At 39.5% G+C, this 25,819-nt stretch overlaps 1 protein-coding gene across 1 annotated transcript in view; it reads left to right on the forward strand.

Annotated features, from left to right (window-relative positions):
- The first annotated feature begins 23,681 nt into the window (after positions 1–23,681).
- HCRTR2 (hypocretin receptor 2) overlaps positions 23,682–25,819 on the forward strand; it is a 33,292-nt gene continuing 31,154 nt past the window's right edge. The window contains exon 1 of the mRNA XM_036379372.2: positions 23,682–23,958. Within this exon, the coding sequence (XP_036235265.1) occupies positions 23,730–23,958 (229 nt within the window). The 5' untranslated portion in view covers positions 23,682–23,729. The remainder of the gene's footprint in view (positions 23,959–25,819) is intronic.

Consider the following 25,819-nt stretch of genomic DNA (forward strand, 5'->3'; position numbering starts at 1 on the left):
AAAAAGAAACAAGTAAAATTAATACCCTCCAGGTAATAATTTAATAAATCACTAATTCTGGGGTTTATGATGTAGAAACAAATTATATGGCACATTCATCCATTGTCAAGTTTTTAGATCAAGGTTTAAAGGAGAGACAAGCTTCATCAGATATAGTTAAACAAGTCTCTGAGCCACAAAACTGAACACAAACTCTTAAATTTGCCTACTCAAGATCCTCACCAGAATTCTATGTCATGAACCCTTCTTTAATTGAAATGGATCCCAACAAGGGTTTAAGGAGGAAAGGGCATGGAAGGCCAATATAACTAGTTAAGGAGTATGAAGAAATAAATCAATAGCACAAAATGCTCATAAACCAAAATCTGCTCAGTAGAAAAAGGGAGAAAGTGTGACCACAGTGAAGATTTAAGCAATCTCCAGAACAGACAAGTAAAAAAGAATCTCATAAAAGGGATAGGCTAAACAATATTTCAAAGCTTTAAAACATGTTGGCTATGATTACTGTCCTCTGGGACAATGGTTCAGAGCCCATTATCCTGAACTTGTTTGAAGTTAAAAAACACTTTCTAAATATTGTGAAAGGTTTTTTTGTGCCTGTTGGTTTGTTTTTCAGTATTTTAGATTCAAGCTTCTGGAGCTATTAAGCCTTTTTCTGAACACTTTTCAGCTAGTCACACAAGAGGTTAAAGGTGAGAGGAATAACTAGCTCTCTACCCCACCATATTTCTGAGCATGCACTGGTACCAAATTTTGATCCTTTAAGAAAACTGGGAATGTGCCAAGTGAAGGTGGGGAGCTCTGAACTGCAAGATTTCTAGGTTTTTTTGGATATCAACTTCTACAGTCTACATTAAAATTATGCAGCAAGGATATAAAATGAAATTGGTAGTGTTAAAAACAGAGTTTGGTTTTAAAATAGCAAGCATCAAATGCTCACTGTGAGCTGCTCAGAGATATGTAGGAAAAAACATTAGAGCTAGTGAATATATTGAAATAAGAAAACACTGAGTAATGTCAAAGTTTTCAGACATGGAATATATTTCTGTCTCATTGTTCAATGTCTAAATTCCCCTGGAACTCCTATAATCTCTCAGATCATTCATTTCAGCCTAGTTTGGCAAACCTTAGCTGTCTAAAAAGGACTTTGAAGCAGTTACTATATCAAATTATTTTTATCTAAGGATAGCTGACCATATAATGTGTTTCACAGGATAATTCAAAGCAGTTCACTAGCAATAATGCTAGATTAAGCATGTGCTAAATTGCAATGATGTGTGTTTGATATTGTGCCAGCATTGAATAGTCAAGGTTCAATAGACTTCTAACTGCTTTTCCTCTTAAACCACACTTTCTTTTTAATGCATGGAAAAAGCCTGCTACAAAGTAGTCTAGTTTAGTCAAAGTTAAGAGTTTTCTATGAAATAACCTGTTAGTCAAATTTCCATTTTTACCTCATGCATACGCCAGATATGCTGATTATCCATTCCTTTATTTTCTAAAATAAGTCTTTTTAAAAATAAAGGTTAGTATACTGAATGCCAGAAATGCCAACTTTTCCATTTCTTCAGAAAAACCACATTACTTACAAACATTGCATTTTTGTATAAGCAGATCATTGTTTTTAACGTATGGGCTATTTCTTTGCTGTTTCTCATTTCTGTTTTTATGATGTTAACTGCAGTAATTGATTTCATTAAGGATACATGAGGCAAACATTAAAGAAATTAGTTGAAAATGTCCATATTTTCTACATAGTCTCAGATTTTATCCAATGTCATCCTTAGTAATAGCTATTACTGACAGATTTTAATATCTTTGGCAGTCACACTGTATTTCTTCTACAAGGCAGCACTGACAGCATTCCTGTAAGGAAATACAGACAGGAACTTTCATAGACACAGCTCCTCTGTTTCCACTTACATCTCTCTACACACAAGGACATCTGATAGACCTACACAGGATATAAATGGAGCATTTACACACACTCTTTCACAGAGTAACTTCAGCAATTGTATAGTATAGCTGTAAAGAAAGGGAATCCTTCTCAAAGCAGACGGTGCATATTGAAAATACAATAGGATTAAATGACAATATTGTGGAACAAAACCCAATCTGCTATTGAATACCAATAACCTAGCTCAAGAATCACTAGAAGCTGGGATTTTATGTGTGAGAAGTATCATTACATGCTTGTTGTATTTTAATACTCTTCCTGGGCTGTCAGCAGCTGAGGGCATTGCCTCAGCACTGCTGCTTTGCTCCCACTGTGCTGTGTGGAGTGTGGCCCTGAGCCACCTGTACATAAATGCGGTGTACAGGTGATGTCAGGCCACTTCATACCCTGCTGCTGCCAGTGGGGATCAGCTCTGGAACTTCAGAACATCCCTGAGCTCTGTTGACAGAGTTAGATGATCCATCAGGGTCAGCTGTACGCAAGGAGGGACCAGCTGTAATCCAGGGAGGTCAGAATGTCATCCTAAAACAATTTGCCACTGATAAAATCTCACTCATGGAATTCATTCTGTTGGCTTTCCTGGGGTGTCTGGATGGAAAAGGAAACAGAATTTGATTCTTGCTTGCATGTTGTGAGGTGGGTTCCACATTGTGGTATAATGGATACTATACCATAAAAGACAAGCACAAATTCCAAATTCTACACACCAGAGAATTATTGTAATCACAAAAATAGATTTTACCCTAAGGAGGGCTCATGTGTTATAAACATGGATAAGACGTTCCAGGCTACAGATGAATATAATAGAGGTATTTGCATAAAAATACCTTTTAAATATGAAAAAACCCAGGAAAATTAAAAGGGAAAGAGAGATAGGGATAGACTTTCTCCTTTGGTTTCATTAAACCTACACTTAGCCACTTTAACAAGTTTCAAATAGTTTAGTATGTGTCAGAGAATGTTGGTTAGTTCTCAGAAAATGTCAGATATTTACTAAGTTTGTATTATATTCCCCACTTCTAAGAAGCATAAAGAAGGCAAATGTATATATATTGATGGTACTGGTTTTTGGGAGGTTTTTTTTTGTTGCTGAGTTTTTTGTTGTGGAATTTTTTTGTTTTAATTTTACATTATGTGGGCATAATTCCCATAATTCTGAGGGTTACTTTTATGTCACTGTGTTAATGACACACTTTTGGGAAGTACACCCCAAAACAAACAGCACAGAACCAGTTATTTTTAACTCCAGTCTGAACAGCATCGGTTTCTTGAGATGAAAATCTGCATGGCTAAATCATTGTGTCTACTGATAAACCAAGCAGATATCCAAATAATAGAAATAATCAAAGGTTTGCAGGCATGCAATTTTCCTAATATTTACCCAGCTATTCATTTTGCACCTATTTTATTTTCTTTTCCATGCATTAAATTTTTTTAAGTGAGAATTTTTCATTGTAGACAATGCTTCACCTACAGGAAACTAGCAGATCACAAAACCTATCAAATGCATTATCAGTTATAGATATGTTTGAATTTGTACACCACATTCATATTATTGATCATTTTTCTCACCTCCTTTTGGTGAAAGTGAACTCATGATTCAGGAGTAGTACAAGTTAACTATAGGTAACAAAAAGAATGATGCAAATCTCTCAGATGTTGATACTTCTGTATTTGTTCTGAGTAGTCCTGCACTTAGGTTTGCTCAGCTGCCAATTCTTTTCTATCAATTAACTTTCTTGGTAAACTGTTTGGTAAATAACCTAGACAAAATACTAAGAAGAACATACTGTAGATTCTTATACCATTATTAAAAATAGCAGTAAACTAATCAGGAAGTAAGACCATGAAATACCTTATAACCTATCAAAACTATTTTTAGCATCCATTTATTAACAATGGGAAATCAGGGAAGAAGTTACCAGTCAGGAGTATGCTGTACACATTATTTTGCATTTTAAAGAATTAATTGATGTAATATCATCACATTCTATTAAGTTGGTTTATTACTGATAAGAAATCCACTTATCTTGTACAATATTTTGTCTTGCATGCTAATTAAAATTGTCTGAAATAGCACACTTTACCACATCTAAAAAGCAGAATAGTCTTGCAATAAACAAGAATGTCTAATGCTATTTTATCATCTGTAATTGGCCAAATTAAAAATGTGAGTCACAGTAGAATGAAAAAGTTAGGAGAACAAGATATTTGCTGTAAGTAGTTTAGAATCTTAGTTTAAAAACATAAAAGTAAAATTAAACCTGGTTCAAAGATTAAATTTGTGTTCAATTATATTTAATTTTCAGCTTGTAGCTCTTTAACTCAAACATCCAAACCTCACAAACTGACTTATACAAAAGAAAAATCTTTTAAACATAAAGAATTACCAGAAGAAAAAAGGAAATCTTACATTGATGTCTCTGCATTAAACTGAAGGAAATATAGCTTTCTGCACAGGATTGAAAAACAAGATATTTCTGAAGTGGATTCAGAGGTACATTCTCTTCCATATGTTAGTAAGAATTAGCTAGGTAGCATCAGAAAGTTCCACTTTATTTTTGAGAGTGATTTGAGTTATGTGTGTCAGGTTCAGGTTGGGGTCTAATGATAAAGCTCCCAAAGTTCCAGATAGAAGGCACACAACAATCCTTTATTCTTACTTGGCACCTATTCAAGCCTTATACTGGGGTAAAACCTTTCTGCCTATCTTTAACCAGTTGACAGACACTGAAGTTCAAACACAGGTTCTTCAAGTTCCTTCTGTGGTCAGGGAAGGCTTCCAGACAAGTCTAAGATTTCAGCTCTCTAGAGACTTTTCTGCCTTACTTTCTCTCTGACTCTAGGAGGATGACAGTCCTGACTTGGATATTCCAGTTCAGCATCTAAATTATTTTGTCATAAATCAAGCATTTGCCAAGAGAATGCCCTCTATTAAATAGAATCTGGTGTCTATGTTCTATCTTTTTCTTTGAACACTTCCTGCAGCTGTCATGCATTCAGTGTGGAGCCAAAGGACTTGCTGACCTATTTGTCCAGAGGAGCTCCTGTTCATCCTTCCCAAGTTGTGCCTGTGTAAGCAATGAGCCATTCATTTTCTGATTAAAGGGAATGCTAGTATTATTAACTTTTAAGGCAAAGAGAAATCAGGAGATTTTCATGATAATGAGCTCTTCCAATCCCCATGCATGCTCCACATTCTTATTCTTACTTCCCCAAGGGCAGGTGCCTACATGGCCTTCAGGGTCAGACAGGTTTTCCAGGGTTTTTTGGCTGACAATTTGTGAAGCTGGTCCATAGCCAATGATTTGTTGGCATAGCAACTACAAACTGATGGAGTTCTCAAGTTTGGGTCAAGTATCAGGGCTGCCAGCAGAACTGCCACGTTGGAATTCCAGCAGGCAGGATTGGATATAACTATCATCAAACTTGCAAGGGTTTTCTTGCACTGTGAATAATCACAGGAAAGAATGAGATCAGAGTAGATATTTCTTGTACTGAAAGTGTTACTGTTTTCTTTGAATGAGTCAAAAGACAACAAAAAACTCAGTTTAAAAAAAACATGTCTAGTTCAGCCTTCTTTACAGGTTGACAGTTGTAAATAAAAATTAACAACTGCTAAAAAATTAGCCAAATATCAGAGCCAGGACAAAGATGAGCTACACTTTGTGAGAGGTTTCCCTCTGAGTGGGTGCAACTGAAGAGGCCTGAAGACTCTTGGAAGAATGCACACCCATGAGGAAAAAAGGGGTGAAAAACAGCCATGAACCTGGTTCAAAGAAGGGTGCTCTATGGGTGCAAAAATGACTGAGAAGATGACCAGAGAAACTAAGAGAAATGTCCTTTCCCTTTTATACTGAGGGAAAACAAGATTTGTGTGTAGGACAAAGAAAAATCCCATTTTTATCATTCATTTATTCTCAAAATGAAGCATGGGAGTTCCTGTCTACTATCAGCTCAAAAAAGTAATGAATAATGGAAATCACAGAACTCTCACTAGGCAGTCTAGGAAATAATTCAGTGAAAGTATGTGATAGTCAGTCAGTGGAAAAGGCAAATTATTTAGCACATGCTATCAAATGTGCTACAGTTTGAACCTTAATTTTGAAATATAATTGTGCTGAAGGTGGGAGAATTGCATGGGATGTTTTTAATCATACTTAAATGACATTATCCTAATGATAAAGTTAGATCCCTTGAGATCAGGAGATCTTTTTTCATCCAACACAAGCATCTTAACCATCAGCTACCGTAACTATTATTTCACATGCTACTTACATATTCACAGATCTGAAAAGTAATTTTTCTGTGTATCAGTGCAAAATGGAAGACAGGGCCAGTTCCTAGATGGAAAGGTATAAAATAAATCTATGTTGGTGATATGTTCAAAATTTTGTCAGATTGTGTCTGTGTCAGCAAAGTAACAATGTCTAGGTTCATTTTCCAGTCCCAAAGAGATCTGACCGGATTAGGCTGCCTTAGTATAGTTAAGCTGACTGCAGGACAGGAGGTTTCTTTATTCATAGACTCTACTGGGAATATTTCTTTGCCTGGGCTACCTGCTGAACAATTCCCCAGAATTTTTTAGCAGAGGAACTATTGAGTAAAAACCAGTTCCAGAACAATTTTAACCATTTTGAATTGTGGACATAGAAGTTCCAGTTCCTGGACTCAGACATTGGCATGGATAACTGTCTGAATAGGTTTTGTCATGGAGAGCTTTGGTGAGATCTTTCTTTAATTTTTTTAACTAACAGTTTGCTCTTTTAAGCCTGTATCCTAACGTGTACAAGAGCTTTTATTTTCAAATTAAATGGAGTAATGTTGGGTCTGAAATATGTCTGCCATCAGCATTTCAAATTCTTCACAAATAGAAACATGTTGCAAGCTTCCCATGAGTTTATGGTACTTCCTTCAATCTTCCTCTGTACTCTATCCAAGCATCTATAACCCAGGAGACATTATTGCCCCCTGTGTTCTTGCCTAACACAGGAACTCTGTGGGCTTTGAATTTTTGCTGTCAGCCCAATACATAATCACTTTGGATTCCTTACCCATTTTGTTTTTAGATCTCTGTCACCTCTTTTGTACATAGTAATTCATAAAATAAAATGAAAATCAGGGGGTTTACTTTCTTATTCACTCCAGATAATATAAGCTTGTCACTTGCACCTGTGCAAGTATGCTCATTTTTTTTTTAAGTTTCTATTGGCTAATCCTTAAGAGAGGCTGAGGGGAAGGGAAGTAAATCTTAGTGTGCTAAATGTAGCATGTACACCCTTCTGTGCCTAGAGCTGTCTGTTTTATGTTGAAGATGTGACTTTCTACTCTGGTGCCTTTCTAGAAGTGAAAAATTATTGGGGATTTTGCTGAGGGTTTTTTCCTGTAAGGCATTCCCTATCAATTTTATCAACTGAAGTTTTATATACTAGAAGGAATCAGCAGCATCCCCATCCTTGCCAGTAGGTGATAAGGTGAGACCTCCCATGGCTGGTTTATTTAGCTCACATATTTGTAAGAAGTTATAATCCTTCAAAGAATTTGCTACAGTCCTTGGTTTGCTGGGAGCAATATAAATGTGAGAAAAATGTGGATTATAACACAGAATATAGTACTCCTTCCTTAAAGCTACTGACTAAATAATTTTTTCCAAGTTGCTCCCTAGGAACTTTGTGCCATCTCTTGCATCATTGAAGAAAAATTTCCGAGATGCTTGGATAGGTACCAAAAACAACTGGCTTTAAGTCAAAATATTGAGAATGTTTCCTGATTTTTTAAATGGCAATTCCTTAGACTTTACTAGACCCACTGACAGGTTCCTGCAATTGTATTTCTGGTATTGAACAAGCCTTGAGGCTAGGAGCAAGTGGAAGAATTTAAAGTGGCCCTAAGCTATCTCTTGCTCTAAGAGAACCTCTGTAACAGAAATCCTTGAGTTATAATAGTTGATCTGTCTAGTCATGCTCATGCATCAATGGAAATATTCATGGGATGCTGCACCACACACCTTTCTTCAAACACAAATGATTCTTTGTGTTTCACTCAAAATTACATCAAACTTCCAGGGACCTCTACCTGGCAGGAGCTGTACACATTCAGACTATACCTGGGCTGATATTCGTGAATTGAAATACAGTTTGGACATAGTGTCCTGCTTTGAGGAGTAAAATAGTTCAGTAGTATCAATGCAATTTCTGGAGAATTGTGTCTGGAATACTAATTTGTTAATATAGGCATAGCCTCACTTTCATGATAAATACCACTTGTTTACTCAGATGGAAGCTCCCACAAAGGGCTGTGAGCTGTTGGCGGTGGTACTTGGCTGCCTGCCTCGAAGCACAGAGGTCTTCTGTACCAGCACTTATGATGTCTTACATTAAACATCACCCCTGTGAGCACCTGACCTAGACACAGCTAAGTGACTCCTCCATGTTCCAAGGAGCCAAACTGAGCTCAGGAGAAAACTTAATAGGTGCTGATTAAGAGCAGCATCTGTTCAAGCCTTTCCAGCAGCCTCCCCTGTGTGTAACCCTCAACAGGCATCCAGTACAGGGAATGGAGGCTTTGATTAGCAGCTGAAATAACATGGCACACACAGTCATAGCTCATGGCACACACAGTCATAGCTCTGCTGTGATCCACTACTTCAAGGAAAGAATATACTTTTCGAAGTAAGGAATATATTAAAATGCTCAGGCTTGTGAATGCCTCTTTTTTTTTATGGACCACATTGCCACACTGGTCACAGTCCTGTAGTTCTGAGATGCAAAGGTCTGATATATAAAATACTGGGAGAAATCAATGAGTTTGATTTCCAACAGTGTGAGTGAGTCTGGGTCATTAGATAGGTCTGCACATCTCTATTTTCCTGTTTGCCCTCCCACATTTTTCTTTAGTGTCTCTTCCCATAATAAATTCTTCAGAGATGACTAGTTTTCTTTTAATTCTGGTTTTTTTTTTTTAAGTTTTCTAGGCTACTGTGGTTTTCTTTTAAGTGCTGCAGTTTGGAATAAGAACAAGGCAGTTTGTTCTAATTTTCAAGGGCTATGATTTATTACCTGCACTGCCTAATTTCATTTAACTGAAAACTCAGTCCAAACACAATGCATGTAGTACTTGTCACAGAAAACATCAAAGGCACTTCTCTTCCAAGTAAAATCCATCCTAAGTAAGTAAACAGTGTGTATTCCAGCAGGAAATAAATATTGACATAGCAACCTGTCATATGGATGACAGGACGGGCAGCTGGAATCGACAGCAGAGGCAACCAGCAGCTCCCTGCTTACTTCTCAGGTCCTTGTAGGCCATGGCTCAACCATTATCCACACAAGATCTGAGGGCTGCTGGGTCTCCTGGCAGTACTAGCTGTACACAGATGAAAAATAAGGACATGAAGGCAGTGCTGGTGATTCTGTGATTCTGTGTAGTGGGTATTTTATTAATGTTTTATGTTAGCTCTGAAAAATTGATGATGCCTGATCTAACTTAAAACTCCTCAAAAAATTACGAGCACATTTGAAGTAGAAGTGTTTGTACAAGTTGAGCTTTTCACATTGGATGACTGAACATTTTTATCATGTCCAGTTCTGAAAGCAGATTTACCATTATGTTGAGCCAAAAAAGAAGGAAATACAAAGAAGGTGAAAATTGGGATGGGCTACTTGAGGAACTATAGAGATATTGCCTAAACATCTAGGGCTGAAGTTAGCAAAGTCAGGTGTTAGCTGGAGCTGAAACTGGTGAAGTCCATGAATGAAAATAAGAGTTTCTTTATGTACAGCAAAAGCAAAACTAAGAAAAATGTGGGTTTGCTGCTCAGTGTGCTTATCTGATGGTAAAGGACACAGAAAAGGCAAAAATATTCAATGACTTTTTTCTCATAGTCTTTTCTGGCAAGGTCTGCTCTAAAGTCTTTTGCATCTGGTTGGAGAGGGTGTGAAATTGCACTATTTACACCACAGAAAGCTACAGCTTAAGGAAGTCATTAAAAAATTTAAAAAAAATTCATTAAAAAAAAGTCATTAAAAATTAATTTTTTAAAAAAAGTCATTAAAAATTCATTTTAAAAAAAGTCATTAAAAAATTCAAAAAATTCAAAAATTATTTGGGGTGGGTGAATCCAGTAATGCTAAAGGAACCAGCTAATGTCATTGACATTGACTAGCAAATTTCATTTCTCTATCATCTTAAAAAAGTCACGACCATCGAGGAAGATTTCTGCTGAGTGTGAAAATCAAAAATTTTACACCCATTTTCAAGAAGTGCAGTAAAGAAGATCCAGGGACAAATACACAAGTCAGGAACCTGGAGCTGCTCATATCAACAGAGTTTGGAAAACATGTAGTGTCCTGAAAACTGTATGTGGGAAGTGGCTCCTGTCCTAGTTGAACCTCCAAATCACACTCAGGCACTGCAAAGGTTTTGCTCAGTTCACTGTATAGATACAGCCAGTACCAGCAGAGAGGCCATCAAAAGACTCAAAGCAGAGAGCAAAGTAGTGTTGACATATCTAGCCTGTGACCCACTCAGGACCAGAGAACCCATTTAAATAAATTATAGATGCATTCATTGCTTCACTTATTAGTTAAATGCATGCATAGCAACTACAAGGGCAAGCACATAGACAAGCAGGCTGTAAATGCTTTGCTCACTTGAAGCCAACTTCTACTCTAAGCAACAGAAATTTTCTCAAACTAGTTAACAACTATTTAGCAGAACATGTGGAGCAGAGGTGAACAACTGAAATGTGCTGCTTTTGATCTGTGGGACATCCCTATGTGTTTGATATATTTTCCAGATGTCTATTCAAACCATTAATTCTAAAATGAATATATGATTATTTGAGTACTGCAGTATTGAGTACTTTGTTAATCTTTAATAGCTCATGTTTGATTTGTTTATTACTGCCTAAAAAATGTTTGCTTTAAAATAAAAATATAAACAGAAGTTAGCAGAGATAACTGTAAGTTTTTCAAAAACTATATTGTCTCTTAACTGTATTCCTTTCCACAGAGAGGAGAAATATTATCTGGCTATGCTGTGTCTAGCAGAGTGAGGGAACAGTTTCTGGGTAATGAATTAAATACTAGTTTCCTAGGAGATGCATTGATGTACAGGAGGCAGTGTAAACCCTTTTTCTTTCTATCCAGTGTGCTCTCAGCCTACAATATTAAGCTCTGTCAATGGGTCTAGGAGGAGGAAACTTTTTCCTGTGCAAATATCTTGAATTGCTGAAGAGCAATATAGGACAGTCTCCAGGTAATTTATGCTACCCTCTCGTATTCTCTGTAGAAGGAGAGCTGAGTAAGACCCAAGTACAGGCTTTAAGAATACATTATTACTACAACTCTGTGAGGTTATTTTGCCTATCACACGGGAACAAATTTGGGAGGGGGGTTAATCTGAATATCTAAATTGAAATTTTTATGTTCTTTTTGCTTGATAGCCCCTAAAATTAAGAGCCAAACAAGATTAAGATGATAAAATGTGCATGTGATACAGGGCTTCAACACTTTTATAAGTTTAGCAAATTAGCATAATTGACAAGAATCCCCAATTAGAAGTACTGTTAATGAAGTAATTCCCCTCTTGGTTCAGCCCCCTACTGAAACTTCCCCTTTGCTCTAGCCCTACATTGTTTATGTCTAAAAAAATGGGAAAGTGAAACAACCTTGGTTCACTGAAGAAGCAAGATTAAAATAGGATTCCAGGAATGTATTTGCCTAACAGGGTAGGAAAATTATTTGAGTTAGCTAAGAAACTATATAATTATACAATAATAGTCTACAGAGCTACAAATATATTAAAAATATATAAAAAGCAAAAATCTTTTGGCATCATTCTGATGTGTACATTTTTCATCTTTAACTAAAAGCAAAGCCTGTTTTCTTAATTATTCACAGATATTGCAATCTTATATTCAAGATGGAATATATTTTTCTTAAACTATTTTGAAGATAATAACATAACCTGAAAAACACTCAGTTCAGCTGTAATCATCCATGTTTACTGTGGTTTTGTGACAACAGGAGATGTATAGTTTATCAGGGTATAATTGGCTTACTTACAGTAAGCTGGATCTGTGGAGAAAAGAAATTTAGCTTATTTTAAGGTGCATCTTATTACATTATTAGTGGATTCCATGGTGTGTTAATTTATGGGCGATAGGATTTCCAGAGGAAACTTCAGAAATCTCATCTAATTTCTAACACAGGAAAGCTAAGCCAAAACCTTTAGTTATAATTAGCAGTGACAAGCCTGGATATTCTTGTTGTATATATTGATTATGGGACCTTCTAAAAGGTAGTTAAATTTTTTACCTTAATCAATTTCATAGTCTATTTTCACCTTGTCGGAAGAAAAGCTGTTGGGTCTATCCTTTATTTCCCACTACTGTTTTCATTCTGTGATTCCTTCTTTTGCCATGAGTTAAGAGCAGAAACACATAGTTTGCTTTCATCCTGCTGTTCATTTTTGACCTTTCTGATTTGTTTCCTGTGGTAAAATATTATAATTTTGTAAAGAAATTCTTGTGGTGTTTATCATTCTCACCACTTTTTTACAAAGATCTTCAAGACCTGCAATGTTCTCTCTGAGTGATAGATTCACTAGTACTTCCAACAGTATTACTGATGGGACAACACTGATCTGTGTAATTATACCATACTCTTGAATTTTTCCCCTAATTTTCCTTTCTCCCTGCATATACATATTAATTAGAGACCTTCAGTAAACTTTAACAACAAAGTAACAAATAATTCGGGGTACATTTTCAACAGCTCATTTTTCAATGTAGATTCTCCATCTCATGATCCAGCTCAGTCTTTTTCCTCTGGGAAGAACAATGGAAAATGAAGGAGTAGTTTATAAGTTCCGTAAAAAAATACATAAACATTTACACAGGTTATAAATCACCTCAGTTTAGGTAACTGTAGATGCGAGTAGATCTACTGAAGCCAGAAAAATTTTTGGGGTTTTTTACATAAATTCCATGACTAAGCAAATTTACAGAAAGGAAACAAAATTGGTAAAGGAAGGGACGGATTTCTCATGTTCTGACATTTAGTTTGGACTTAGTCTGGATATTTTCAGTGCACAAGTATCAGGATTTATGTAACTCATATAAATTTACGTGTTAAACTTGCCATCCTTCACCCTCTTCACTTATAGCACCTAAAATTTATGTTTTTACAGAAATTTACACTAAGGAAATTCTGTGAATTCAGTTTGTAGATGGGAAACTAAAAGATGAGGTTAAATATGACAGAGTTTTCTATAGATGGTTGCAAGCAACAGACAATGATGTATAGAAACATACAGAATCCTCATAAAGTTGAAAATTCTAAGAGTTCAGCTGTGCTTCACAAGAAATGGTCTTCACACCTAAAGTTTTGAAGTAGTCAGAATAAAAAGTCAGTAAAGAAACAGCAAAAACCATCTGAGAAGGTCTAAGCATTTAAACAGGCAGCAAACTTTGAAGGAAAAATGTGAATAGTGCTTTTTCAAATGATACTTTTCCAAGCTCTGCTCATGCTTTGCCATGAAAGATGTTTATTTGAGTATCTTGGTTAATCTGATCCAGCTGAAATTAAACTGAGACAAGGATGCCTTGTTTGCAAGCTGTTCTATAGCAGTAAATGAAAAATGTGCAGCCTATATTATTACATTTTAGAAGAGGAAAGAATGAAAAGTATCACAGACTCAGTCTTGTTTATAGTCTTGAACCCCACAGAAGTGGATTATTTATCTTCACAATCACTGGAAGAACTGCAGAGACTGAGACATCCTTAGCCCCAAACCCTTGCTGCAATCTCCTGGCTCATACTCATCACTCAAAGCATATTAAGCACTGCCTCGCATTTTTAACTTCACAGGAAAATAGGTCTGTCTCCTTTTCAGTGTTGGCACCTCAACGTGTAACAGTATTGTGAGAGATTAAAGTAGTTTTTAATATATGACTCTGAGCTGGGAGCTTACTTATAAATACAAGGAAAAGCAAGGAAAGTTCCTGTGCTGATGGGTTTCTATCTGATGGCCCAAACCAACAGTGATGTGTGTATTGTCACACATCTGAGCCCATTCAGGGCCCTGCCAGCCCCAATGTGGTGCTGCACAATAGGTGGGTAAGTCTCCACAAGCTTGGTCACAGGGCTGATTCTTCCAAAATTGCCTATGATAGCAGCAAAGGTGGTCCCTAAGTGACTTCTTCCTTCACCCCTCCATAGATAATAGGCTCTTCCTGCAAAGCATACACACATCTTTACAGTAGGAGCAGCAGAACTATAATTATCTGAGGCTCAAATACTGTCAAGTGGCAAAGGGAAGAGAAAAATCTGCCCATAAAAATAAGTAGTGGTATACTCAGGCATGAGAACTGAAGCTAGATTTGACTTCTAAAATGCAAGGTGACTTGACTGAGATGAAAAAACATGGGTTTAATTCACTAAAAGGCTCATCTGATATTCAGGCTAGGCTAATTTCTGCAGTATGATGTTGATCTGTATCTAGAAATTCTAATATTTCCTTTCCTTTTTGGCATTTTGTAGCATTTTATTTTCTTCTTTTTTCATGCTGAATTGTTGGCTTATGGTGTTTAGCAGACTAAAAAACTGAGGCAGCCACTGTCTAATAGGACATTGGGCAATAATAATATTCTTTAATGCACAGCCAATCAAGGTAAGACTTACTGAAACATGCAATTGACAGTAAGAGATGAAAAGAGAAAGCAATGACCAATATTTGAGGAGCTGGAGAAGACCACTAAAGGTTCTCATTTTAGTGATCTTGTAGCACAGGCAACTTTTTTTTTTTTTTTTTTTTGGCCCAGCATATCTTACAGCCTGAACAATCAATTTCTTCACATTGACTTGGCTTTGAGTTTCTGACTTCCCTCTAACACTATCCCCAGTAAATATACATTTTATAGATGCAGTAGCAAAGCGCAGAAGAGAAACAAATCAGTGCAGTCTATGCTGGCAAAACAGAGCACTTTGGCCCCATAGGCTGAAAGACCTTGGAGGACAAAACTAATGAGGAGCAGCTGAGGCAACTGGGGTTGTTTAGTCCAGACAAAAGGAGGTTCATGAGGGATGTTACTGCTCTTTATAAGTAACTGAAAGGACACTGTAGACTGGTGGGGGCTGGTTTCTTCTCCCAGGTAACAAGTGATAGGACAAGAAGAAATGGTCTCAAATTATGCCAGGGGATGTTTTGATTTGATATTACGAAAAATGTCTTCACTGAAAGGGTGAGAAGCATTGGAACAGGCTGCCCAGGGCAGTGGTGGAATCACCATCCCTGGAAGTGTTCAAGAAAACATGTAGTAGAACACCATGCTTGGGACATGGTGTTGTGGCGGACTTGGCTGTGCTGGTTTAATGGTTGGGTTTGATTATCTTGGAGGTCCCTTCAAACCTTAATAATTCTATGATTCTATGACAAAATGTATAAGAAATTGTATGCATTTCTTTTGGAATGGAGTGGCATTATGACTTCAATTTCTGATGCGCAAAACATGTTTTTCTATCACAAGAAACCTTGTAACAATAAGGGAAATTATTGCAAAGTTCTGCATGTTGCAGTCCAAGGTAATATATAGCCACCTACAAGCTCATAGAATGAATGAGAAAAATATTCCTGCAACAGTTCATTGAAAATAGGAGGAAATTAAGCCCTTCCCTGTTTTATTAGGCTAGGAAAGAACAAAGAAAGCAGGCATGGAATAAACTATCAAGGCAGCTAAAATCTTGAAATGCCGTGTGAAAATAGACATACTTAACAGAATAAGAAGTCACACCTTAAGAAACAAAATAGCAAGGGGTGAACAATGACATGAAAACAAATGCTTTTGATGCTTTCCTCATGACAAAATTCTTCTCTTTTGTTCTCTGAAAATTTAACTTTAAAATGGAAATCTCAAGAGCTCATATTGTAGAATAGTAGCAACAGATTATAGAAAATCTTGGAATAAATATGACCTGAGAAGTGTTCTCAGTACCATGAACAGGGTTAGACAGAGTGCAGGGTCAGTATGTCTGAGAAATGGCATAAAGAGCAGAGTCAGCTTGTTAAGAATGGGGAAACTTTAATAAAAAATTGAACTGATATTAGGGACACAGTCTATCCAAGGAAAAAGAAATCCATTGATGAAACTTTAAATAAAAATGGGTAAGTTTTTAAACTTACTATCAGAAAGCCAATGTGCCAAAACGTAGGCCATTTGAGATGATTCGTCTGGTAGTGAAGTTACAGAATGCTGTACTCAAATGAAGCACAGTGTATAGAACAAACCAAACAAAATTCTAACAAGTGACAGAAAAAAAAGCCCCACTGAGTTATTTGGACCTTATTTAAACAGATCAGAGATGATTCAGAGCATGAATATAAAAGGTAACAAAGTTTTTAGTTATGCTAAGTTAATTAGCAAAAATAAAATGATTGTTGAAATGGAAACAGTTTGGAGGAGGACTTGACTGAAGTGCGCCACAAATGGTATTGAAAAACTGGAAAGGGGAATACTCCATTTTTACACTGTATGAGCAACAAACCAAAAACAATAAAATTATTTAGGAACACTTTTAATGGTAGAAAAGGAGGGCCACTGTAAAAACCTGTGGAAGTCATTGCTTCCAGTTTCAGTGGAAGTCAGAGGTTCAGATGGGCTCAGGAAACAATTAAGCAAAATTGTTGGGAAAAACACATAAAGACCTATTTGTTAGCCAGACATAATGACTTGCCTCTGGAAGCTGCTAACTAGCAGCTCGCTCAAAGAGAGAAAGTTGGGAAGTATCATTGCAAACTTGCCTTACCCTTATGTTCTCCTCTACTCATCTATTCCCGGCCACTGGCAGAGATGTAACCAAGACTGGAGGGTTCGCTGGCCTTATGCAACAGGAGGGGTTAGAGAGCAAAGTAAGAACCAGTTTGGTGAAAGCAATAGCACAACGTAGTTCTTCTACTCTTCTCTTCTGTCAGGGGGCCAGTGAACCTGCCAGGATGAGGAATCCTGCCAGGAGACTTCCTAGTGCAAGGCGAGTAATTGGGGAAGTTACTGTGGGGTTGTTTTCATTTCCTGGGGTTAAGGGCAGAATTTGAACGAAGCTGGTCTGTACTAACACGGTCATGCGGATCGTGTACGCTGTGGTGAATGATGTGGCTAGTAGGGTAAGAAGTAGGGCTCAGGTGTTTAGATAGGATGTGTTTAGGCTTTGAATGATTTGGTCTTTTGAGTAGAATCCTGCTAGGAATCCTGCAGGAGTTGAGGCCTGCTAGGTCACAGGCCTCTAATACATGTTGGTGTGATTTAGCTTTGATAACTCTGGAAGGGATAAGTCCCTTAAAGCCATCTTTGTTGCTGTTCACTTCCTATTCCTAATCTATCTCATCTGCTTAATATGTCTATGTTGCTAAGGGCAGATCCAATCCTCTAATTACCATGAAAACATTGCAATAAATAATACTTTTTTTTTTGTGCTGAATCCATTTGAAAGGTCTTTATTTCCTTTAAAATAACCAACATATTTATTTTAAAAAAGCTGAGTTCCTCTTCCTTCTTGTTCCTCAAAACACTTAATATGAAAGCATCTATCTTGTCTCAGATCACACTACAGATCCTCTGCTATTTCCAAATGGGTCAGAAGAACATTCCACGTAAAATAATTTTAAGAAAAAGGTTCTATTTCAAGTTATAATTTCTCTGGCTTCAGAGCTCTTGACTGCAGTGTAGCATTCAAACTGCTTAATTTAATAGCTTTTATGGACTTGTAATAAATTTGTCTTAGCTTCTAAAGAAATGACTTTCAGTGCTCACATATATTTATGAAGTTAAGAAGAGATTTTTTTCAACATACTTAAACTTGCCCATTGAAATTAACATTGAGCATGCTTTAACCAAAAAAAAAAAAAAAAAAGAAAAAAAAAAGAGAGTAAACAGACATCTGTTTTTCAGCTTCCATATACAGTTCAGAGGCATTTTCAGGAAAGGTGTCTTATAATTTGTTCTATCTATGTTTGTATTTGTGCCCTGATCATGAAATGTGTTTGCTTTTAAATATTTGTAGACTTGGTGGAGGAGAGAATACTGCAGATGGTATTCATTTTCATATATCAAAACAATTTTTTTTGTAAAAGAAATAAAAAGAAGTTTTAAAACCCCTTTTAGTACTTGGCTGTTAGTAAGCACATGGACCAAGAAAAGCATGGTACAAAGTGTACTTTTTTATATATTTGCATTGCACACCCGTGGAAATTATATCTTTAACATATAGGAATGATGTTAGGCAATTCTGTTCCTAGCTGGACAACAGAGTTTTCACTGAGAATCAGATTCTCATATTGCTTTCAGTTTGTCTGAATTTGAACAGATATGCATTCTATTATTCTAATTTGTATTACAGAAGCATAACTCTACTGACATGAATGAAGATACTCCTAATTTACAGTAGAGTGAATGAGACTAGAATCAGAGATTTTCACTTCAAATATGTTCTGCATTGGTGGATATTAATAATGAAGATGGCATGAGCTAACCAACAGCTAATTTTTCTTATCACTACTAGAAACAGAGCAAATTATCTTAGCTTTGACTTATTTTAATGGTGCTAGTTAGCTAATAAATCAATAGAGTGTTGCTCATACTCTTGTTATATTGGGGTAATAATACCTTTGCAAGTTTTTGAATTGTTTAAAACAAGATCCTGCTTAACAGGATCCTGCTTTCTACATTCAAAGAGAAAAATATCTGAGGTTGCCTAAACAAGGGTAATTTCTGGATGTGTCTCATATCCCCACTTCAAAAAATTTAGCAGCAGGTTTGAGGACTATCTCTTATGTTAAAATTAGTTTTGACTCTTTAGGCTAAAATTCATCGCTGAATTGATGCTAAGACAAGAACACATCTAAAGGAAACATGAAATTGCAAATGCATTTTGTGATGTAACATCATTGTTTACTTACAAGGGTAACTGACTAATTCAAAAAAGTACAGTAAAATATCAATTTTTCTTTTGTGGTCCTTTTCACCTCACTGTCTGATGATCCAAATGAAATATATGGCTGTATAAACTTCTAACCCTGGCTTTTTCTTTCAGTCTTCCTTTCTTGCTCTTACCTTGTTTCTACTTGCTCGTTTATTGTGTTCACTATTTAGTTGATAATAGTCCATCTGCTTCTCAGAAACTACTTAGAACTGCTGCCAGAAAGCAGCACTTCCACCTTGAAATACCATTATAGGAGGAAAGATACCAGAGGATCTTCATGGGCAAAATTTGGAATATGACTGGCCAGGATGACTCAAATAAATAAACATTAAGGTGGGTGGTTTTCTACTCTCAGGGGCATCTTTCGTGAAAGAGATAAAAGAACAGAAAAAAAGCTGTTCCATGAGAAGGAAGGAAGGAAGGAAGGAAGGAAGGAAGGAAGGAAGGAAGGAAGGAAGGAAGGAAGGAAGGAAGGAAGGAAGGAAGGAAGGAAGGAAGGAAGGAAGGAAGGAAGGAAGGAAGGAAGGAAGGAAGGAAGGAAGGAAGGAAGGAAGGAAGGAAGGAAGGAAGGAAGGAAGGAAGGAAGGAAGGAAGGAAGGAAGGAAGGAAGGAAGGAAGGAAGGAATTCACATAGTCTGTTTCTCTTAAGTGCTTGTATTCATGTGCTTTGCTTCCTGACAACAAAATCACCTACTAAAATGTTCAACAAAGGTAGAACAGAAACTCCACAGCTGAGCTGCCTCTTCAACCAAGTTGAAAAAAGTCAAAATTAATTCTGGCCTGAGGAAAGGGCTCCAAATTTAATATGGTATTTTACTACTATGGAACTAATCCTCTGAATCAAATAGATTTTTAAATGAAAGGGCTAGTCTCTGACAGAAGAGAAAAATGCTGCCTATTTGTGTGATTAAGAAAAATGTAGGTCTGCAATAAAATTATTGTTATGGAGGGGGAAATGTGTTTGACGAAGCGATAAACTTGGAGGCTGAAGTTTGTTTATTCTCTATGAATGTCAGTTCCTGTGAGCTATCAGATGCAATAAAGCATAAAATTCTTCTTGATTTATATTCACATGGTCTAATATCATATAATAAGTGATATTGAAAGCCACAAGACATATCTTCTAGGGCTGGTAATTTAATTTCAGTATTTTTGGATTAGTGATGGAAAGTTCTGGATTAGAAAAGATATCAATGTATGTGAACCTTTTAGATAAATAAAGTACCAGAAAATACTCTCCTGAGATAAGAAGGTCAATAGATATACCCTTGAATTTAAGCTTCTTTTAAGTGCTGTGTCACCAGTATATTCTTTGATTATAGAAGTTTGTGAAAACCCCATGTTAAGCAGGCTTTGAACTGAAAAAAAACCCAAAAACAACAAGGCACCAGTTAAAATAAGAATTACATAATTTTGAACATTTGCTGTACACTTCCATATGAAAGGAACATTTAAATTGTTGCACCAAGCTTGATGCAGATAGTATAATTAAAAGAAAAGATAAATCAGAACCAAAATTCATCAGGGGAATTGATTTAGCTAACACACTTTCACAAATTAGAAAGCCAGAGGGGTACAACCAGAATCATCTAGTCTGACCTCTTGCATTCCATATAATGTGATTTTTCTGAATTAATTCTCATCTCATCTAGCACTTTTCTTTTAGAAAGACATTTGATCTTGATTTTAAAATGCATAGCAAAAATGGCTGCATTTGAAAACCATTTCCTTGGTAGCAGAGTTTTTGCAGATGTTGAATATTTTCACTAAGTTAAGTTTCACTCATACTTTAAAATGTAATCTGTTTTCACAGGTATAGTCATTTATACAACAAAGGATCAAATGAAGCTTTCTGGCTACAGATTCGTGATGAGCATGCGTGTTTAGCTGATTACACCTGACCTTTGGGTCACCTGCCAGCTTCTTCAAGGTCATTGAAGAATGAGTATAACAGAACCAAGAACTGACAGTAGGAATTCATAGGCTCAGCAATGATTGTTTGTCTACCTTTTCATCCTGGGATCTGTTAGCTAACCCATTTTTAATCTTTATAATGTATGCTATATTTATTTTTTTACTAGTCTGCTCCCTGATCAGAATGTGTGGTATCAACCAAAACAAAGTCTTCCTATTCTCTAGGAATACTGAATTTAGGCAGCTAATCAATCTGCATAATCTATTATTTATGTATTTAACAATCAGATTTGTAATCTTATTGAAAGAATGAGTCTTGTGACAAGTTTTTCACAAATTCATGTTTTTTCCAAATATGTATGCCTTTTTAATTCCATTCCTTACTATTCATAGGAATCATAGAATGGCTTGGGTTGGAATGGAAGCGACCTTAAAGATCATCTAGTCCCAACCCTTCTACTCAAGGCAAGGAACCTTCCAGCAGACAAGTTTGCTCAAAGCTCCATCCAACCTGGCTTTGAAGACTTCCAGGGATGGGATATCCACAACTTCTCTGGGCAGCCTGTTTCAGTTCCTCACCACCCCCACAGTAAACAATTTATTCCTGATGTCTAGTATAAACCTACTCTCTTTCAGGTTAAATCTGTCTCCCACCTTGTCTTTTCACTACATACTTTTGTAAAAAGTCCCTTTCCATCTTTCTCTTCAGGTACTGGGAAGCTACAATTAAGTCACCCCTAAGCCATCTCTTTTCCAGCCTGAACAATCCCAATTCTTTTAACCTTTCCTGATAGGAGAGGTGCTTCATGCCTCTGATGGCCCTCCCCCAGACTAGCTCCAAAAGGTCTGTGTCCTTCTTGTGCTGGGGACCTCAGGGCTGCATGCAGCACTGCAGGTGGAGTCACTACTGGTGACAGAGAAAGAAACTTTATGTCAAAAAAGATATTACTTTATTTTTTTAGCACCTTGGAAGCAAATAGTGGAATTACAAACATTTTAGCAGAGGAAACAAGCTGGAGCATGAGTGTGATTGTTATGATTACCAAATGGTCATTCTCTAAATCTTTCCCCACTAGCAAAGACCATGACAACCTCCTTAAATAGGGCTCCTTTTGTGTACCAAGTAATCCTATGCTCCCACAGGAGAGTTTAAATAACTTCTCAATATTCATACTTCAACTAAGTTCATACTAATTCATACTTCAACTAAGAAACTTCATACTTCAACTTTCATTAGCTGCAGATATCTAATCATTGTTTATGGTGTTTTCAAACTCTACCCTTCTAATTTATGTAAGAGAGATGCTGATCCTACCTGTATGTCTGAGTACATTTCACTCTATAACATATTTAGACGAAAAGGTTCACTCAAGTTCCCTGTGGAATAGGAAAGAATTTTTTTCTTTGTTTTAAAAGGAACTAAAGCAAAGTGAGTAGGTCTATAGAAATAGGAGGGTATTCCAGGTATGCTGCATTGAACTTTGAAGGCAGTAGAGAAGGCTGCACACTGATAAAAAACAATTGGGTAGCCTAAAGGACTGTCTAGAGCTAAGCACTCTATATACAGTGTTAATGATTGAATATCTGCCTCTCTATTATGCTTGTGTTGGAAGCAGAGTGGCATCATAACACTTCCTCCATTTCTATGGAGGTGCAGACCCTGCATTGAAATGCTTGACTGAGCTAGTTGTGCCATATCCCAATAGAAACGGCACTTTTATCAGACTCATTAAATTATTCAGATATGAAGTGAACAGATTGCCTGAGTAAGAGGGGATTTTATCAGTCATGGAGGGACAAGTTCAGACCTATCCCTTCTCCTTTAGAGATTGTACACTTGGCAAAGTATGAAAATATTTCAAGAAGTAATGACCAGAAGCCAGGAAACCTATCATGCTGTTTAACTGGCACTTCTGGGTTCTCTTGAACTGCTTTCTGCCAGCTGAGCCCATTTCAGAATGGCTGAGGGGTAGTTGCTGTATCGAGATCCCAAGCTGGATGTCTGAAACATCCTCGGCGCAGTGAATGCATGCTAAACTCAAGCTACAGTGAGGTCTCAAATCTTCAAATCCAATGAAACCTCCCATTTATCTGCTCAGTCCTCTTAGGGATTTTCCCACCAGTGTTGGGAAACCCACAGTGTTCCCATTTTAGCCTAACTTTGAAAGCAGCACAGAAATGAGGCAGCCTCATTAGCCACTGATTTTTTAATGGCTCCTTTAACCCTGTGCTTCCTCCCACCACAGCCTTCCATAGCCTTTAATTTACAAATATCTTGAATATATCTGGAATCTAATGTAAAAAAGTCTAAAGGGAAGTGCTTGTGTAAGAGAGGGTGAGAAACCGAGGAGAAGCCGAGAGTCAGAAGAGGGATGGGCAAGCTGGAAGTAGGGTTGGGGGAGAGATGAGGAGCTGGGGACGAGCTGAAGCGGGGGGAGGAAGGGGGGGGAGGCGTGCAGAGATGCGGGGGTGTGTGAGGGTGCATGTGCATGGTTTGGGAACAAAAATCGACATCGTCTGAAACGGACGTGACTTTTCCAGCGGGGGCGGGTGCACTCCGGCACCTGAGGCATGCAGCCTACCCCGACCAGCCTTTTCCACGAGGTGCAGGGGGTGAAGCCTCCCCCGCGGAGGCTGCACCCCTTGCCCGGTCGGGGAAAAGGCTCGCCAGGGCGGGTTGGGGACCGACGCGGATCCCCAGCCTGTTCCCGCATTGGTTCCCGTAAGTTCCCGCGTCATTTTTCTCCCCACACCCCGCTTTTCGCACTGGCAACCACAAGCCTCGATGGACGGGCGGGAGAAAGCTCGGATGCTCTGAGAGGGTCTGGGTTTGGGTTTGTTGGTTGTTGTTTTTTCCCCAGCCTCGGGAATAACCACTAGGGATGTCCGGGATTCAACCAGAGGATGGTTCCCCTCCGTACAGGAATTGGACGAGTGGGTCGGAACTAAATGAAACGCGGGAGGCTCTTTTAACCCCTTCCTCCGACTACGATGATGAGGAGTTCCTGCGATATCTCTGGAAGGAGTATTTGCATCCCAAGGAATATGAATGGGCGCTGATCGCCGGCTACATCGTCGTATTCATTGTGGCTCTCGTTGGGAACGTCTTGGGTGAGTCGAGCTCCCCAAAACTTCCCGTTCTCCCTTCCCGAGATGGGTTTTGCGCGGAGGGTGGCTGGAAACCGCGGTGGGTTTGGCACACCCCGCTGGAAAGGCGGCAGTCCCCAGCCGAGGGGGAAAGTTCGGGCTGCGCGGAAGGGGCCATAAAAAATCCGCTCCCCCTACGCGGGCGAGGGGCTGCGGCGGCGGCGGCCGGCGTCCAGGGCCGGGCACGGGGAGTGGGCTGGCGGAGCTCACCGGGGCGGCCCGGCGGCGGAAAGCCGCGGCTGCCGGCCGGCTCCCGCCCCTGTCCCCGGGCCGAGGTGCTGAACCCTCCCGGCACGGCGGCGGCTCAGCCTCGCAGCCCGCTCGGGAGGATGCGGCTCCCTCGCGGAGCCCCGGCCCGGCGCTGGGGATATCGAGCGCGGGGCGGTTCTCCCGGACAGAGACTGGGACGCGGGCACCGGGACGGCGCCCGGCCCGCGACAAGAGCCGGCGGGGCCCCGCAGCTGCCGGAACGCGCGGCTCCTTCCCCGGCGGCGCAGCAGCGGCCGCGCTCCGACCCCCACGCTGGGAGCGGGGGCGGGGGCGCGGCGGCCCCTCCCGGGCGCTCATTGAGGGAGCGAGGCGGGGCGGCGCCTCTCCTGGAGCCCGCCTCCTCCCGCTTCCATTCATCCTTGAAGGAGGCGGCGGGGGCACCGGCGCTGCTCGGCGGCCGCCTCGAAGGGAGCGGTGGGGGCGCTGGAGTGTTGCGGAGAGCTGAGGAGAGCGAAGAGAGGGAGGGCACGGGGGGGCTGTGGCGGCGGGTGGGAGCGGCAGGGGAGCCTGGCCGTCAGCAGCCCGCCCGCTGCCCCCCGCCGCCCCCCACCGCTCCTCATCGCTCCTCATCGCTCCTCATCGCTCCCCACCGCCCCCCATCGCTCCTCATCGCTCCTCATCGCTCCTCTCCGCTCCCCCGAGCGCGCTGCCGCCACGGCGGGGGCTCCCGCCGGGCTCTCGGAACAGGAACCTCCCTGGTGCAGGGGAGGGCGGCCACCCGTGTGCACACACCCGCCTGGGGCGGCCGTGCCCCCGTCCCGGGGCGGCCGTGCCCCCGTCCCAAGGCGGCCGTGGCCCCGCCCGGGCTGCGGGTGGCCGGGGGAGCAGAGCAGGCGCTGCCCTCAGCAGTTCTGCCTTTGTGAATGGACGCGGCGTGGCCGCCGGAGCCGGCTCCGCCAGGCGGACCCCCTGTGCTGCGGTCAGGCCATTGGCATTCCCGGTGTCCATCCCGTGATACTGCCGCGAACGGAGCGCGCTGGGCCCCGCCCCGCCATACGGGTCTTTCATTCATGTTTTTCAGAAGGAATTGTGCGTGTCAGGGCTGTCACTGCAAACTCTACAGGCTTCCCGAAGTGAGATGCAAATGAGACTGTAGCCCAAGGCAATATTTTAAATGCGTTTTTTAAAATTTCAACGGATTGATGATAGTGGTTTGGTTTTTTTTAGTAATTCTGTCGCGTTGCCCTAAGTGCCTGTGTGCACGTTTGCTCAGTCCATTGCTCGGCAGCCAGCTTGATCGACAGGGTAAAGATAATAACCCTGGCAAAGATAATGGCCCTTTATTTTTAAACTAGGATAAAAGCTGTCCTTTTTCATGATTTTGAGCAAAGACTATTTTAGGAGAACCACCTGTGCGTACCTATTATCCTCCACCGATACTGTAGACAAGCTTCAGAATGCTGTCCTCTCACCTGTAAAAATTCAAGGTCAAATCTTCACCTATAGGAGCTTTTGCTCTTTTCCCCTCTGAAGCCACGAGGCGAAAAGCTTTCCTCTCTGTGCACTCACACATAGAGATTATTCCACTAGGGATGTGCAGCTGTTCTTTCCTTGC

Source organism: Molothrus ater, chromosome 3, assembly GCF_012460135.2.
Source record: "Molothrus ater isolate BHLD 08-10-18 breed brown headed cowbird chromosome 3, BPBGC_Mater_1.1, whole genome shotgun sequence".
NCBI lineage: Eukaryota > Metazoa > Chordata > Aves > Passeriformes > Icteridae > Molothrus > Molothrus ater.